Source organism: Petromyzon marinus, chromosome 16 (genome assembly GCF_048934315.1).
Source record: "Petromyzon marinus isolate PM22_M1 ecotype Great Lakes invasive population chromosome 16, UKy_Petmar_22M1.pri1.0, whole genome shotgun sequence".
NCBI classification, from domain to species: Eukaryota; Metazoa; Chordata; class Hyperoartia; order Petromyzontiformes; family Petromyzontidae; genus Petromyzon; species Petromyzon marinus.
Genome location: NC_133682.1, coordinates 16,004,914 through 16,020,610, shown reverse-complemented (window position 1 = coordinate 16,020,610; position 15,697 = coordinate 16,004,914). Strand labels below are relative to the sequence as shown.

General features: G+C 46.2%; 2 protein-coding genes across 2 annotated transcripts; both read left to right on the top strand.

Moving 5' to 3' along the window:
* The first annotated feature begins 1,550 nt into the window (after positions 1-1,550).
* LOC142924760 (exosome complex exonuclease RRP44-like) lies at positions 1,551-9,783 on the top strand. The gene is made up of 7 exons (XM_076067568.1): positions 1,551-1,826; positions 3,511-3,621; positions 3,973-4,110; positions 5,262-5,408; positions 6,549-6,665; positions 8,775-8,859; positions 9,702-9,783. Exons 1-6 carry the CDS (start codon positions 1,704-1,706, stop codon positions 8,814-8,816), a joined length of 678 nt encoding a protein of 225 aa, XP_075923683.1. The 5' UTR covers positions 1,551-1,703; the 3' UTR covers positions 8,817-8,859; positions 9,702-9,783.
* Positions 9,784-11,517: 1,734 nt separating this feature from the next.
* LOC142924712 (exosome complex exonuclease RRP44-like) lies at positions 11,518-15,123 on the top strand. Its single transcript, XM_076067365.1, has 2 exons — positions 11,518-11,701; positions 13,409-15,123. Exons 1-2 carry the CDS (start codon positions 11,558-11,560, stop codon positions 13,628-13,630), a joined length of 366 nt encoding a protein of 121 aa, XP_075923480.1. The 5' UTR covers positions 11,518-11,557; the 3' UTR covers positions 13,631-15,123.
* Positions 15,124-15,697: the final 574 nt, after the last annotated feature.

The window sequence follows — 15,697 nt, the reverse complement described above, 5'->3', positions numbered from 1 at the left end:
GCCGTGTCGGGTGGTGGAGGGTTACGACACATTTATAAATAACGCGATCTAACCCAAAAACCTTTATTATGAATCAAATAAATCCTAGATTTATAACGTGGCATATTTATCAAAAAGCAGAGACGGAAGGGTGAAACTCTAGAGGTAGCTCTATGATATCCGCTTTTGTGGAACGTTCTCTAACACGGATGGCCGTACTGCTCTGAGATAAATCAGAATGGATCCTTCGTTTCGTTACGTGATGGCGGTTGCAAAATTGTTGTTGACGCGTGCATGTGCCGTGCATGTGCTGTGTACGTGTGCAGGATGTGGTGGAGTCCTGGGTAATCTTCCCCGAACATCTCTCGCTGTCCCAGCTGCAGCAAGGTGTGCGCTCCGGCCGGTTTGTCCAGGGAACCTTCCTTGCGAGTCGTGAGAATTACCTGGAGGGGACTCTGAGGGTGCGAGGGGACGGTGACAGTGATAAAGAGGTACACGTTTCACAAGCCTGCGTCCGGAAGGAACAATGCTGTTCGATCGTATCTGTGTGAGTTTTAAAAACAAATTTATAATGAAGCAGTGGCATAGCGTTCTTGGCATGAGCAGTAGCTCTTAACCTTTACTGAAAGGCTGCAGTAAAGGTTAAGAGCTACTGGGCTAAAATATTTGTATTTTGAACGTCTTTTGCACCCTACGTAGGTGTCGTAGCCTGGCTCCTGCCCCCCCGGCCTGTGGGTCCTGGTGCAGTTGCACTGCCTGCACACTCGATAGCTACGCCACCACAACCACAGTATATACGTTAATTGTGACTACTTTAATAATAGGGTTTTTCCCTTTTTTTCTGGCAACAAAACTGAAACCTTTTACAAGGAATCATGTGTGCATTAACTACAATACTTGTGGTCAAAATGCAAACAAAAAACACACTATGATAATATATGCATTGTCCTTGAGACTGATTGGTCCACACCAGGGACGGCTTTCTTTTGAGCCTCGACCCAATTGGTGCGAGGCCAGAGGACGCCAAAAGGCGTACGCATATATGGCAAATATTATCAGTGTGTTTTTGTTTGCATTTTCACCACAAGTATTGTGGTTAATGCACACATGATTCCTTGTAAAAGGTTTCATTTTTGTTGCCAGAAAAAAGGGGAAAAACCCTATTATATTTTGGTACTGGCAAAGGAGGTCTAATGATGGTTGTGACTACTTTGTTAACAAAATGAATGGTCTATTTCCACCTCCAAAATGTAACGTTAAATAACAATTAGGTACATTGGCCCTTTGTTGGAAAAAAAACCCAGTCCAGAAATTGCCCTGCTTGAAAATATGTTACTGAAAACATTGGTTTCAGAAGATTCATGGGCTCACTCTTGTACAGTAAAACCTTGGATTGCGAGCATAATTCGTTCCGGAAACGTGTTTGTAATCCAAAGCACTCGTATATCAAAGCACTCGTATATCAGTTGTGATCACGTGACGCTCGGCAGTACAAAGCTGCTCGTATTGCAAGACCCTCGCTCGTTTATCAAATTAATATTCATTAAAAATTTTGCTCGTCTTGTAAAACACTCGCAGACCAAGTTACTCGCAATCCAAGGTTTTACTGTATATGCTGCTCTCTAACAGCACTTGGCCCAGCGGTCTGTTAAGGCTATAGGGGGGATCTTTTTTTTTCCTGCGTGCAGGTGTTGATCCAGGGGCTGCAGCATTTAAACCGCGCGATGCACGACGACATCGTGTGCGTGGAGATGTTCCCCGAGGAGCGCTGGGTTGCCCCCTCCTCGCTGGTCCTGCACGATGAGGGCGTCGCAGGGGACGTTGCAGAAGAGAATGAAGAGGATGTGGTGAGTGGAGCGCCAACACTGCCGAACCAAAATCAAACCCAGACACCTGCAGTGTGCGTGTCTCTCTCCCCGTGGTCGCATGGATTTTTCTCCAGGTCCTCCGGCTTTTCCCTCCACAGTTACAATCTGACATGCACTTAGAGTATTTGGCTGCTATCAATTTAAAATGTGATAAGATACTTCATTGAACGATCATTTGTGGCCAGGTCACTTAAAAAGAGCTATATAGCTCTCAGGGTCCTTACCTGGTAAAGTTATTTAGTTTATAGTTTTTAAATAGTTTTAATATAGTTTAAACAAAGAATAACAACAAAGACTCAACCACTTCAAGAGAGACCTTAGACATAATGAACACCGTGTGACCAGACAACAATCCACATTAGAGATGCTGTTAGCTTGATTTTGCGGTTAATAAATGACTTTACATTACATTACTTCAAAATCAAGTCAGGAGTGCTAATCATTTCGTACTATTTTTGTATGTACGTAGGGGTTATTTGACCATACTTCGGTGCGGGTTGGTGAAGGGGGGGGGCATAGATCAGGAGCATAGAAGGACAGGATAACAGTTCATTTTGCTGTACTGCGCTCTGCTGCCAGCAATTTTGGCGCAGAGCCTATACCACCTGTTATGCATATCCAGGCTCAACACGGCGTCGCTTCCACGGTCTGAGCTCCTTTTTAATGTTCATTTTAATTAACTTAATTAGAACTCAAGAGATCAGGACATGTATCATTTGCGAGAGTGACCTGGGTCACAGGGTGGCCTCTATATTGAAAACTAATTTCTTTAGTACTGCTTTTTGTATTTAGATTGTAGTCCTTGCCACGCACCTCTTTTTAGCATGGTTGGCTGTGTACGGTGCGAAATAAGTTCTACATGCATACATACCACAGTGACAAAATGCAAAACATAATAAAGTACAGCAATGAAGTTAATTGAAATTGGCACAAAAACAACCGTGGTTTATGAAAAGTCGACAATATTTCACAAACATAAACAAGTGTTAGATATGAAATCGCATGTAGTGCAAGTTGGCTTGGGCAGATTATTTATATACTGATCATTGCACAGTTATACTTATAAAAACGTTACGTAAACATTAAACACATATAGGGTGACTGATGTGCTAAGCAGGTAAGAGAAAATGTCAATCACAATTGCAAGTGAAATCATAAAGAATCGAGAGATTAAGCATCAAATTGTGAATTAGATGGGAGGGTAACCTTTGTTGTACATAATATTGGTCGCAACAGCCTACGCGTTTTTTTAAACGTGTGGTATCTGATGGGCGTGTTCCGGTTGATTCTATCAATCGCCAGAACTGTTTTAACTTATAAATATTTACTGAGGACTCCTCACTGTGATCTTTTGTCATTTTAACAAAGCGTCAGTCTCATTATTGACATTGATGAGACACAGCATGAAACCACATCCGCAGGTTAAGCGCTATTGTTTTGGATTGCTCCTTCCCCTGTAAGCCAAATTGTATTGTGTTACGCAGTGAGCTGGTAAAAAAATAGTTATTTAATTACTTCAGTGTGTGAGAGAGACGCCACTGTGGTGAGTGCTCATTTGAGTTTGAGTTGTCATCTCCCGGTGCTATCCCAGCTGCTGCTGCTGCTGTCATCGCTCTTGCTTAGATTAAGCAACACGATGTTTGTCCTTTGTTTTGGTCTCCAGCTGAAAGCCGAAAGTGGGAAGATGCGTCGACCCACTGGCAAAGTGGTCGGCATCATCAAGCGGAACTCGAGGCCGCTGTGCGGCATGCTCATGCCCAGCCCAATCAAGGAGGTGGGCTGATCTTCATGTGTGTGTGTACGTGTGGGGAGCGGTGATGTAGCGGTTAGCGCGCTGCGCTACGAATTCTGGGACCCGAGTTGGATTATATTTATCGCTCATAACCAATAAACAGCGGCAAATGTCTGAACCTGTCTTGGGCCCTTCCCTAGGTCGACTCGGCCATAAATGAGTCTCTGATGTGGCATGTAAACATCAGCGCTGTGGAGACAAAGGCGGTCGGGCATGGTGCTGGCCGTACCCACCCTGTCGTTTGCCGTACCAGCTTGAATAGGTGTGTGCTGACGGCACTCGCCCAAACAGTTTGTTGAATGCCTTACTGGGGGCTCTTTGTGCGTGTTGCAGGCCACCCGCCACCTGTTCACGCCCGCGGACCGCCGCATGCCACGAGTGCGGGTGGAGACAAGACAAGCAGCGTCCCTGCAGGCCCACCGCATCGTGGTGGCCATCGGTGGCTGGCTGCGACACTCCCGCTACCCGAACGTACGACTGCACCGTGACGCCCCGCACGCCGTGACACCTCACCCGTCCGTCCCGTGGTCGGCATCGTCGGGCTCATCCTTCTGTCACTTGACGCGCGGCCACGTGGCTCTGTATGCAATACAGCCGTCGAACCCAAAACACGAACGGTGACACGGTGAATTGGAAGTCAGGGTGGATGAGCTGGCACCACTGTGATTTATTTGTTTGAAAGCATGGCAAACTCACCTGTGATTCAACCTAGGTTATTAAGGTGTTGTAAGTTGATAGTCTCAGCCCAGTCACCAATAACTGCACGAAAAACGATATTAAATTTGGTCGTGCACTTCTATTGTTTAATTTCAATCTCTGAGAAAACTACTGCGTTTGACTGCCATGTGATGAACATTACTTTGATTGGCAGAGTGGTTGGAAAAGCACTGCCCCCCTACAATTTGGACTGCATTTCACTTCAATGGATCTTAGAAGTAGCTCTGTTATGTCTGCGCCTGTGGGTCGTCCTTGACCACGAAGGGTTTGTATAGATTGCTTGTTTTGTGTGATACCATTAACACAATGAGAAACAAAATTGGTGAAAAGTTAAATATATTGTTAAGATGTATTCTTTGGGTTGTATCTTTGTTTAAACAGATGCCGGTTAATATTCTACATAATGTACGTTAGGTACAAGGTTGGCATTGTGGTTGTGCTTTTCATACCTATTTGCCACTGCACAACCGAGCGGCACCATGGCTGGCACGGTTTAGTAGGCTGCAGGTTGTTTATCCACTGCAAAAGCAGATCCATGCCATGGACGGTCAATGCTTTGAACAAGTCTAGGCACATGCAGATGACGCTGTGGTGCCACGTCCCCGTGGTGTACCGACTGCCGTCACACAATTAACGTGTCTCTAGCCCCGCCCCTGGCCTTCCTCGGCCCCCGGATAGATTTGGATGCCTTGTGGGGCCAGCATATCACGGTTTGGTTCTGGTTCAACACGGCAAAAAGCCAGTGGGTGACCACAGACACCTCGAGAGCTCTGCGCTGTCTGGGTTCCAATGTACCGGTGGAACAGGGATACCGGTGACGATTGGCCACGTATGTGCATATGCATGTTGAACTTCTTCCGTACCATACGTAGACAACCGTGCTAATCGTCGGTGTGCTTGTGCAGGGCCATTTTGTGCGCTCTCTGGGCGAATGTGGGGATAAGGAGACGGAGACAGAGGTGCTGCTGCTGGAGCACGACGTGCCACACCAGCCCTTCAGCCAGGCCGTACTTGCATGCCTGCCCCCTCCCACGTTCAGCATCACAGCAGAGGTACGCATGAGACATGTGACGATATGTCAATTCATCGATTGAGTTCAATTCTTACGCCTGCGGTGTGTTGGTGTGTTCGGTCGTGCATGTGAGAATCCTTTACTTCAGTGCTCTTTATTACAAGGCCCACGGGCCACTGGTGGCCCCTGGGTGGCCTTTGGTGTGGCCAATGACGTGTGGATCCCCGACGTATAGGCCCCTGACAATAGACAAATGCGAAAACACCCCCCATCATCATCATCGTGCTGTCAAACCTCAATAGTTTCAAGATGTTTGGCCTGCGTAGAATACCTTCTAGAGGGCCTCTCTGGAGCTCTCCCTCCAGTCGAGGTCCTTCCGCTGCACTGGCATAAACGAGAAGCCACGGGGCTCTACACCTTTACCGCAGACCGGATATAGAAAAGCCGTCGACCTGAAAGAAAGTCGATGGCTCGGACACATTATCGTAAGAAGAGAGGAAATTCACATCGGAGGAAGGAAGGCGACGGACTTATGGAAGCACCAGGGCGGAGACCCGAGAGGCAGGCCTCGAGAGATGCGGATCAAAGTGGTGAGCCAGGATATGGAGGACTCTGCAGTAGCCGTGGAGATGGTCCAGTACAGAAATAAATGGAGCAAGGGGACTACAGACTTTTTTCCTATAACGCTGTACTTGCGTTCCTGAACAACACCGAATTGTGGAAAAATCGCATAATAAATAATATAGGGTAAAGCACAGTCCGCGATAACACGTGATATGCGTACACAGGCTTAACAAAGACTTCGGGTACGTGAGTAGCATCTAGAAGCATCCAGAAACATCCCGCCTTGTGTGATGCTACACCGAGGCAACCGTACAACCGCTTATTCTGCCTCGCACAACGCAGTTCTGTTCACTCGATCGCCTTTTATCCAATTCGCATCCATGTTATGAAAAAAATGTGTTCCCTAATGCATTCATCGCATTATATCTAATTCACGATATGAAAACACGCAGAGTTATAGGAGAACGGACTGTACTTTCAAAATATTCAGTCGCCTATTGAGAAGATAGAACGCCATTAGCATGAAGTTGGTTTACCCATGTATGGCTCACCCTGTATTTTGTTTGTTGTAAGGCAGCGTTTTGTTGAACCTGGTGCTGTGTGTGTCCCGTACAAGGACCAGGCTGGCAGGGAGGACCTCCGTGCGTTGTCCATCTGCAGTGTGGATCCTCCAGGCTGCACAGACATCGACGATGCCCTACACTGCAAACCGCTCGACAATGGGAACACCGAGGTATTCATTTGGTGGTGGTAATCGTGGTCACGGTCGCGGTAATTCGTGCCTATTCCTTTCATGGTTTTGTCAATGCTAGCGGAGGTGACAAGGGGAGTTTAGTGGCACAATGATAAGTGCACTGCACATTTATCCTGTCAAGCTGGTTTAGTTCCAGTCATGGCTAACACCGGTACAGAGTGATATCTAAAAAAACTGCCCAAGTTCTCCCCTTCACCACCTGCATTGACCATCGTAATAAAGCAAGGTCAAATGACAATCGCGACCAATTACGGCATGGAGAAGCCCTCATCCTGCAGTGGATTGACAAAGGGGTGGACAATATTCCCGTTATTAAGTTTCCAAACATTGTTGCCTTAGTGCCCGTATTCTTGGTCTCTGCTCGGCTCAGGACTGACTTCAAAATGGCTCGGTTCTGGCTTGATCTGCTCCGTTGCCTCCAAAGAAGTATGAGTGGCTCAGCTGTGCCTTGGCTCAGGCTCAGCTCACGGAAATTCTGAGCGTGGCTGGGAGCATGCAGAGATATACGAGGAGGCACAAGAGACACAGAGGCTCAGGGCTGGAACCATGCTTAGAGGCAGCTGAGGTTTTAAGTGTTGATTTGATGTGGCTTATTGAGAATTAGAATCAGAATATTTATACTGGAGGAATCCAATGAGCTATAAAGCTATTTTTCACATGTCCAGTAGAGTCGGGTAAGAACGTTACAACAACAAACAGTGAAACAACATAATAGTAGTGCAAAGTACAAGAAAGATAAACAAATAACCCAAACACAAACAAATACAACGAAACCATCCCCATCCTACCAGGCAAAGCCCACTGAGGCATTGATTTATTTTTGATTAGTGACCTGGCCACAAATGAATAGCTCAACAAAGTGGCCCATCATTTGCACATTTATAGCAGCCAAAATAATAGAAATAATCTCAATGCATTTTGCGCGAGAGCCAAGCCTGAGCCAAGCCATGGCTAAGACCCCACTGGCCTAAGTGTCCACGTCACTGACCGAATGCCTGGTTCACAATGAATGCACCAGGTAGTAATGGATGTGCATTTCATTTCACATTATTGTGCTTTGGTTGAAGTGGCTATGGTGGAGGTTATACATGCATGTGGAGTGAGCGACTTCCGACAGACGTCTAGTAGAAGGCGTCTTCTCCTCCCTGTTAGTGAATGGGTTTCCTCTGCATTCATCAGATTTCCTCTAAATAAAACCCATACAATCTTAACTGGCATTCACGAAAACATCTCCTTGCTGAACAGTTACCTGCAGGCGACTTAATCATGTGTGGGTTTGCTTGCAAAACACTCGTTGAGTTGGTGCATATGTATTCGCCAGATTGTGTTTATTGACAGAGAAGTGTTTGCGTTTATGTGTTTGTGTGCCTGCAGAGGATTGATATGGTGCCAGAGTTATTGAGCTCAAACCTGTGTTCGTTGAGATCCAACATCGACCGTCGAGATGCACCAATAACTGTTAACTCGCGAGTGCGCACATTGCAACCCATACTCAGCAGCTAACGTGCGTTGTTGCCAGGTGCACATGTAATCCCATGATGCGTGGCACTGTTAAAGTGTCATTGTACAGATCCACACAAGCATGTGTACATACATAAGCAGCCAAACCAGGATGGCACAATAGTAACACGTGTCTCACAGCAAGAATGGCCTAGGATTGATGCCCGACTTGGTTGCCTTTCCATGTAGATTTTGTATGTTCTCCCCCTATTTAGCATGGGTTGACTCCAGGTTATCAGGTTTCCTCTCATCGCTAACATAAACGTGTTATTACTACTATGATCCTTAACCAAGGAAAGCCTCACTGAATCTCATAACTTCGGGAGGGTACTGCAAAGCTTTTGCAGTCGAACAATGGTTGCTACGTATATATTCCAGTTGAATAATTTGTAACAACCCAAACCGGTATTTGGCCAAACATCCCGCTGCTGAAAGAATGACTCGACTACCAAAAACTTGGCAAGACCCTCCTGAAAAAGAGTCTCGAGACTTTGCGAGGCTTTCCTGAGTGAACACCCTGCACCACTCCAATGACGACTCCGCCACTCGACGGTGAATGGCGACGGTGCATGTGCTGTGCGCGTGCAGGCTGGCGTTCTCGTGCATATGGGAGATGACTCCAAAGGATGAGATCGTGAGCACACGTTTTACCAAGAGCATCATCAATTCCAAGGTGATTTCCCCCCACCCCCACAGACGTTCAGTTTTTGTAAAACTCTCGTTTGCTTTCACGTTTATTGTATCGATGCCTTGCTATGTTAGTGCAGTTGAGGTTTCCGGATGGCTGAGAGGTCAGAGCATTGAGCTTGCACCTCTGGGTTCACAAGTGGAGTGAGAAGAACCGGGTTCACAAGTGGCAGTATGTATGTTGAACTTCTTTTGCACCGTACGTAGCCAACTGTGCTAATCGGAGGTGCGAGGTAGAACATGAAAGTAGTGAGTTGATGGTCTCTGTCCAGTCAACAATCACTGCACAAAACACAGGTTTTTGTTTTAGGTTAGATCGTATACATATGTAAATGTGTCATTAAACCCACCCCCACCCGACACAGCCAACTAATAAGGGTTGTCACGTAAACAGAACATGCCAATTCGTCACGAGTACAGCACACCGGTGTGTTGTACAAGTGACAAATTGGCCACGTTCTGTTTATGTGACAACCCTTACTAGTCGGCTGTGTCGGGTGGTGGCGGGTTTAACGACACATTTATGTATTTACACAATCTAGCCCAAAAAACCTGTATTATGGATGATATTGATCACGAAAGCCTACGTGTTAAACTCACTGCACAAAAAACCACCAAATTACATTGCACTAAATTTGGTTAAATTCCAGCTTTGAGAATTCAAAAAATATCAATTTTGCTGTCTTTGGGTGAGCGTAACCCTCAGTGGTCATCGGGAGCCACGTAGACATCTGTTGAGTTCTGGCTTGGGCTTGGATCAGGCGTGGGCATTGTGTAATTGCGAGGACCCCATGATTCACCCGTGGTGTGTTCATCGTATCCCCGCAGGCGTCTCTGACGTACGCAGAGGCTCAGCTAATGATGGATGACGCCGGGCGGAAGGACCCGGTCACCAGCAGCTTGCGTGGCCTCAACTCCCTGGCCAAGATCCTCAAGCAGAGGCGCATTCAAAACGGGTAACTCATTGTCAAGATCCTCATCCCTTCCACCGCCTCTGGAGCGCTGAGCAGTATTAATGGGTGCACCACATTTAGTCGATCGGCAGGTCGCCTGTGGCGCGGTAAAGTGTGGTTACTCCCGTGTCTTCTAAGACATCCGGCCAGCGTGAAAGAGTAGGCTAAAATACATTGAGAGGGACTGTAAAAGGGTGTATCTCTAGAGGGGCCCCCTCTTATGGGAGCCCCCTTCTTCCAGCAGTGGCTTGAGCAAGCAATTGCAAGGCTGCACCTGTAGCTTTTTTGACCCCATGATGCATGAGGCTTGGGTGAATACCATGCACAAACAAGTGTTACAGGATTCATACTCTTTGTTTTTTTTTTCAGTAAAGTCACGTAGGTAACCTCCTCTTCTTTGGTTCTTTCGGTAAAGTCACGTAGAATGAGAATAAAATAATAAATTGATAAAATAAAATAACACAATAATATTCTCACGACGTTTTGGCCACAACACAAGCAGCCTTCATCAGGTGAAGGGGGCGAGACTGTCTGGTAGGACAGCGCTGGAGGTAAAACTATAAAATAACTAAATTAAATCACGACGTTGCGGGCGCAACACAAGCGTCCTTCTTCAGGTGGGACAACCACAGACAGAAAAAATTGCTGAAGTGGGCAAAAAAGGGCTGTTGTAACAAGAGGCTATATAGGTAAGAGAGTGTTGGGAAGCAAGGGGGGAGAGATAGAGAGGGGGGATGTGGGATAGGGGAAGTGGGGTGCTGCTAGAGGGATTAAAGGGGCGAGCACGGCAAAATGCCGGGGGGGGGGGGGGGAAGTGAGCGGGGCTGGGAGTGGGAGGCTGAAGAAGCTGGAGATGCGGAAATGAAGGCAACAATAAAGAAGTTAAGGTTTTACCTGGTTAATAACATCCTTCTAGATTGGAGTGTTACAGGCTGCTGCGGGGCTACATTGTGGGCAATAGAGGACAATGCAGTGACACAAATTGTTTTACTCTTCTTAATGCTCCCATGTCTGTGCTCCCCCACCTTTGCCAAAGCGTACTGACCACCACGGTTAAGTACCACCCCACGACCCGCATGACATGGGGCGGCCCTCATCTAGCAGTGGATTGACTTAACGAGCTGTGCATGTTCAACTCAAATATCTGAGTTTGTGAAGTGTCTTATATTAAGATTCTGTGTTGTTTTGGCTGGACATGATACTCGCTCATGTCCCTTCTCCACCCGTAGGGCATTGACTCTGGCAGCCCCTGAGGTCCGATTCCACATGGACAGCGAAACCCACGACCCGATCGACCTGCAGACCAAGGAACTCAAGTGAGTCTCGTCAACAAGACACCTCCCATGACTGCAATCCGACTGTTGTGCAGATCTCTCTATCAGAATCAAAATATATTTCTACTGGAAGAATCCGATGAGCTATAAAGCTCTTTTTTCACAGATGTCCAGTTGGGGCAGGTCACAACGTTACAACAACAAACAATACAAGCACACGTTAGGATTGCAAAGTATTGGAAAGGTAAACAAATAACTTAAACAAATATACAAATAAAACTAAACTATTTTTATCTTACCAAGTAAAACCCTGACCACAAACGATAGCTGAACGAAGTGGCTTATCACGTAGGAAATTTATTATCGGCAAAATAATCTAAGATAAAGATTCTTGACCCTTGTGGTTGATGTGTTGTGGTGGCGGAAACTGGTGCGTGTACACAGGGAGACCAACTCGATGGTGGAGGAGTTCATGTTGCTCGCCAACATCTCCGTGGCGGAGCGCATCGTAGGCGAATTCCCCGAGTGTGCGCTGCTCCAACGCCATCCGGCGCCTCCGCCTTCCAACTACGACATCTTGGTGAAGGCGGCGAAATCAAAGGTAGAGTTAGAACCCCTTTTAACGACCACCCTTGTTAACTAATCGCTTAACAACGGGCCTCCATAGAGCTCAATGTGTAGGCTTAACCGACCATTTCCCTGTTAACGACGAGCTGTTGTAGGTACAATAAATATGAATTAATGCCACGTAGAAGGAAAACAATAAAATAAAAAAATATATAAAACAATAAAATTCTCACGACGTTTCGACTGCAACACAAGCAATCATCATCAGGTGTGAAAACCACAACAAGAAAATTTGAAAAAAGTGGCAGTTATTTTTAATGTTAGCACCACGGAGAGAGATTTGACAGTTTGTTCAGATGGACGAGTCCAACTATGTTCGGAAAAGAGGAGGAGGGAGACAAAAAATAATGGATGCGTTCTGACAGCCACCTTAAGCGTGATCAATCAATTAAGACCCGAAATGGTTTATCAAATCTCTCTCCGTGGTGCTAACGTTAAAATAACCACCACTTTTGTCACATTTTCTTGTTGTGGTTTTCACACCTGATGATGATTGCTTGTGTTGCAGTCGAAACGTCGTGAGAATTTTATTGTTTTATATTTTTATTATTTTATTGTTTCCCTTCTACGTGAATTTACCGAAAGAACCAAGAATATGAATCCCTGCAGTCACGAAAGCTTTAAATCAAAATGAATTAATGCATTTATTCACAGTGTTTATTTTAATATGATGTGCTTATAATGTTAGTATCTTTATGTATTAATATCCATTGTTTAAATATTATAAAGTACGTTTTTTGGGTGAACAAGGGAAACTTTCGATGCTATCGGACCGAATTAAGCTTTTAACACGTATTTCCTATACTCGCTTAATGACCAAATCCTTTAATGCTCGGGTTCGTGGAACCAATTACCGTCTTAAAGAGGGGTTCTACTGTCTCTAGATTGCTGTTAACCTAACTTCAATATCATCCTCCTCGCAAGGAATTCAGAGGTCGCCGGGTGGCTCAAATTTTTGTTTGAGGTCTTTTGGTTTAACCGGGTGAGAACTCAAGAGACCATAATAGTCTCATTTGCAAGGGTCACCTGGGTCACCCTATGACGCAGAGATTACAGCTGGGACCCTGGCTTCAAAATCCAGCAGCCGCATTGAACATACTGTGTTATCAAGTGTAGGGAGTTGAAGGACTCGGCTCGTTTCCCAGCTACTCCACAGAAATAAGCAACAAAAAACCATCACGATAAATGTAGTACTGTATTTAATTTTAGATAAATTCCAGCACTGAAATGTTTAAATATCAGGTCGACTTATTGTGATGAACATTATGCTCAATATGGGTGGGAATGTGCTACCCCCTACTGTGAAGCAGAGGTGTCTTGAAACGATGTCAGTATTGGCCTGAGCGAGCAGTTGCAGGGCTGCACCTTTTACCTTTATCTTGAGATGTAGCCGTATAGTTTCCACTCGCCCTTAGAGGCAGAACAACTCAAAAGCTGTGACGAACCACAGACAACGCTGGAAGGCAGCCAGGCACTGTGCCAGATGTAGATTAATCCACTTGCTGTACTGCCTTCTCCTGGCAAGCCAGGTTATGGAAACCTGAATGCCTACAGGAAGTGCGCTGAATAACGTTTTCTTTCCAATACACCACAACCCTTGCTGCTTCCCCAGCACTGAACTACAAGCCACGTGTGGGATAGTCACCTCACAAACGCCGGTGTGCCCGATTTTTTTGCGCAGAACATCGAGATCCAGGTGGATTCAGCTAAGGCGTTGGCCGAGTCCCTGGACCGGGCGGCGGTGCCGGGAGCGCCACCATACCTCAACACTCTGCTGCGCATCCTGGCCACGCGCTGCATGATGCAGGCCATCTACTTCTGCTCCGGCATGGAGCCCGACACCCACCACTACGGGCTCGCCACCGCCATCTACACCCACTTCACGTCGCCCATTCGACGGTGACGTGCTCTGGCGTCAGGCACACGCGTGAAATCGACCTTCGCGATTATTGAGGGGACTATGTTGTTGTCTTGGTGTGGTCTGGGACTGTGCTGCCTTTCCCAAGTTTAGGAATTTATTCATTAATTGATGTACTTATGCAATGTTAATTTGTCATTATGGCACACCTCCGATTAGCACGATTGGCTACGTACTTGTATATCTTTTTTCTATTATTTACTTTTAGTGATTTGTTTACCTTTCCTATTCTTAGCACTCCTATCATCTACCAACTGGACATCTGTCAAAAAGAGCTTTTATCACGAATCGGATTTCTCCAGGATAAAGATTCAGATTTTGACTTATTTTTCTAAAAGGTCCTATAAACGGGAAGTTTGGCCAATTCCTTAAATGGTTGTTTGGCTTGTGTTGGAGAAAAACTAGAGGATCGGGAGAACACCAACGCCTACAAGGACGGTGACAGTGTTCCACGTGCAGAATCAAGAATCCATTCCCGTGTTGTAGCGGCGGCCAAAAGTGAATTGCAATTCTGCCATGGATCGCTAACACAGATATGAGCAGGCAGCAATTTGCATTACATCTGATGACAAATTAAAAATCCTCAACAAAGAATTAAATTCATACATTAACAAAGATAATTTCCACCAGCAGATGGTGCTAGAACGTGGTATGTCCAGAGTACAGTATTCTATCACAGCGTTAAATCCATCTGAGTCATTGTTTGCGTAGCTTTCTGGTGGATCGTGAAACCCGCTGAGATCCACCAGAATGAATCGCGGTGCTTGGTGGATTAATACCGCTGCTCCGTTGGCATCTCGTGGCCATACCGCAGCCTGTATCTACTGTAAATTTAATCTTCATATTAAATAGAGGCTACAACAAATGTGAATATTGTTGTTGTCTCCCTGTACAGTTACAGATACTCGGATGTGATTGTGCACCGGCTGCTGACCGTGTGCGTGGGCGCCGACCCCACGTACCCGGCGCTCACCGACAAGCAGAAGCAGCAGCAGCTCTGCAACAATCTCAACTACCGCCACAAGATGGCGCAGTACGCTCAACGCTCGTCTGTAGCTTTCCACACGCAGGTGGGAGGCGGAAGTGTCGGCCACGTGGAGCTTGCACGGCTTGTGCTTAGGCACCTGATAATGTGTCCATTCGTCTCTTGAAAACCATTTTTAAGGTCACGAAAGCAGGCATCGTATTGTGCGTGTAGTAAGAATCAATTGTTTTCTATTCGCACGCTTACGTGTGGTGGTGCCGTGGCTGTACTGGTTGGCTACACTTGACATTGCTTTTCAGCATTCTGTGTTTGCTGAAAAACCTAGTCACTTGGCACATTTGCCCATGATGTGACAACTTTATTTGATTGGCTCTGTCAGGTGATGGAGGATTATAGTCAATACAATTGACATTGTACCTTCACGATTGAACTCAAACTAATCCCCATGACATGATGCCAATAGCACAACTGGAATAAATTAGCGGGGGGATGCAGAAAAATACCTTAAATTTTGTTAAGTAATTATGGGCTTGGTAAGTGATGCGCGTGTGTCTGCTCTTGGCCACGTAGCGGTGATTAACGGCTGCTGTTGTTGTGGTCTCAGTTGTTCTTCAAGAGCAAGGGAGTGGTGAGCGAAGAGGGCTTCGTGCTGTTTGTGCGCAAGAACGCCGTGGTGGTGCTCATTCCCAAGTACGGCTTGGAGGGGACGGTTTTCTTTGACTCCAAAGATCTCAAGCTCAACGTTACCTTCGACGAGGAGGTAGGGCATGTGTTCACTTAACCGGGAGGCATTGGCATTTCCCGAACGGCTGAATTCTGCATTTAAACCCAGGACTGGCTTAATGCACTGGGACCCAAGCCCCCTGACCATCTCTGTACGATTAGGTTTCTATCAGACACACAGACACTTGGTTTAAGGTGGAAGAACGCAGTGAGATACGAAGCTCCGTTTTTTTGCCATTTGGCAGTGTGGACTATTACAGAGGAAGTTACACCGGTGGATACATTAGAGTCGGATGGCTCACAGGGCTATACCAAAATAAACTGAAACTGAATTAAATGATGTA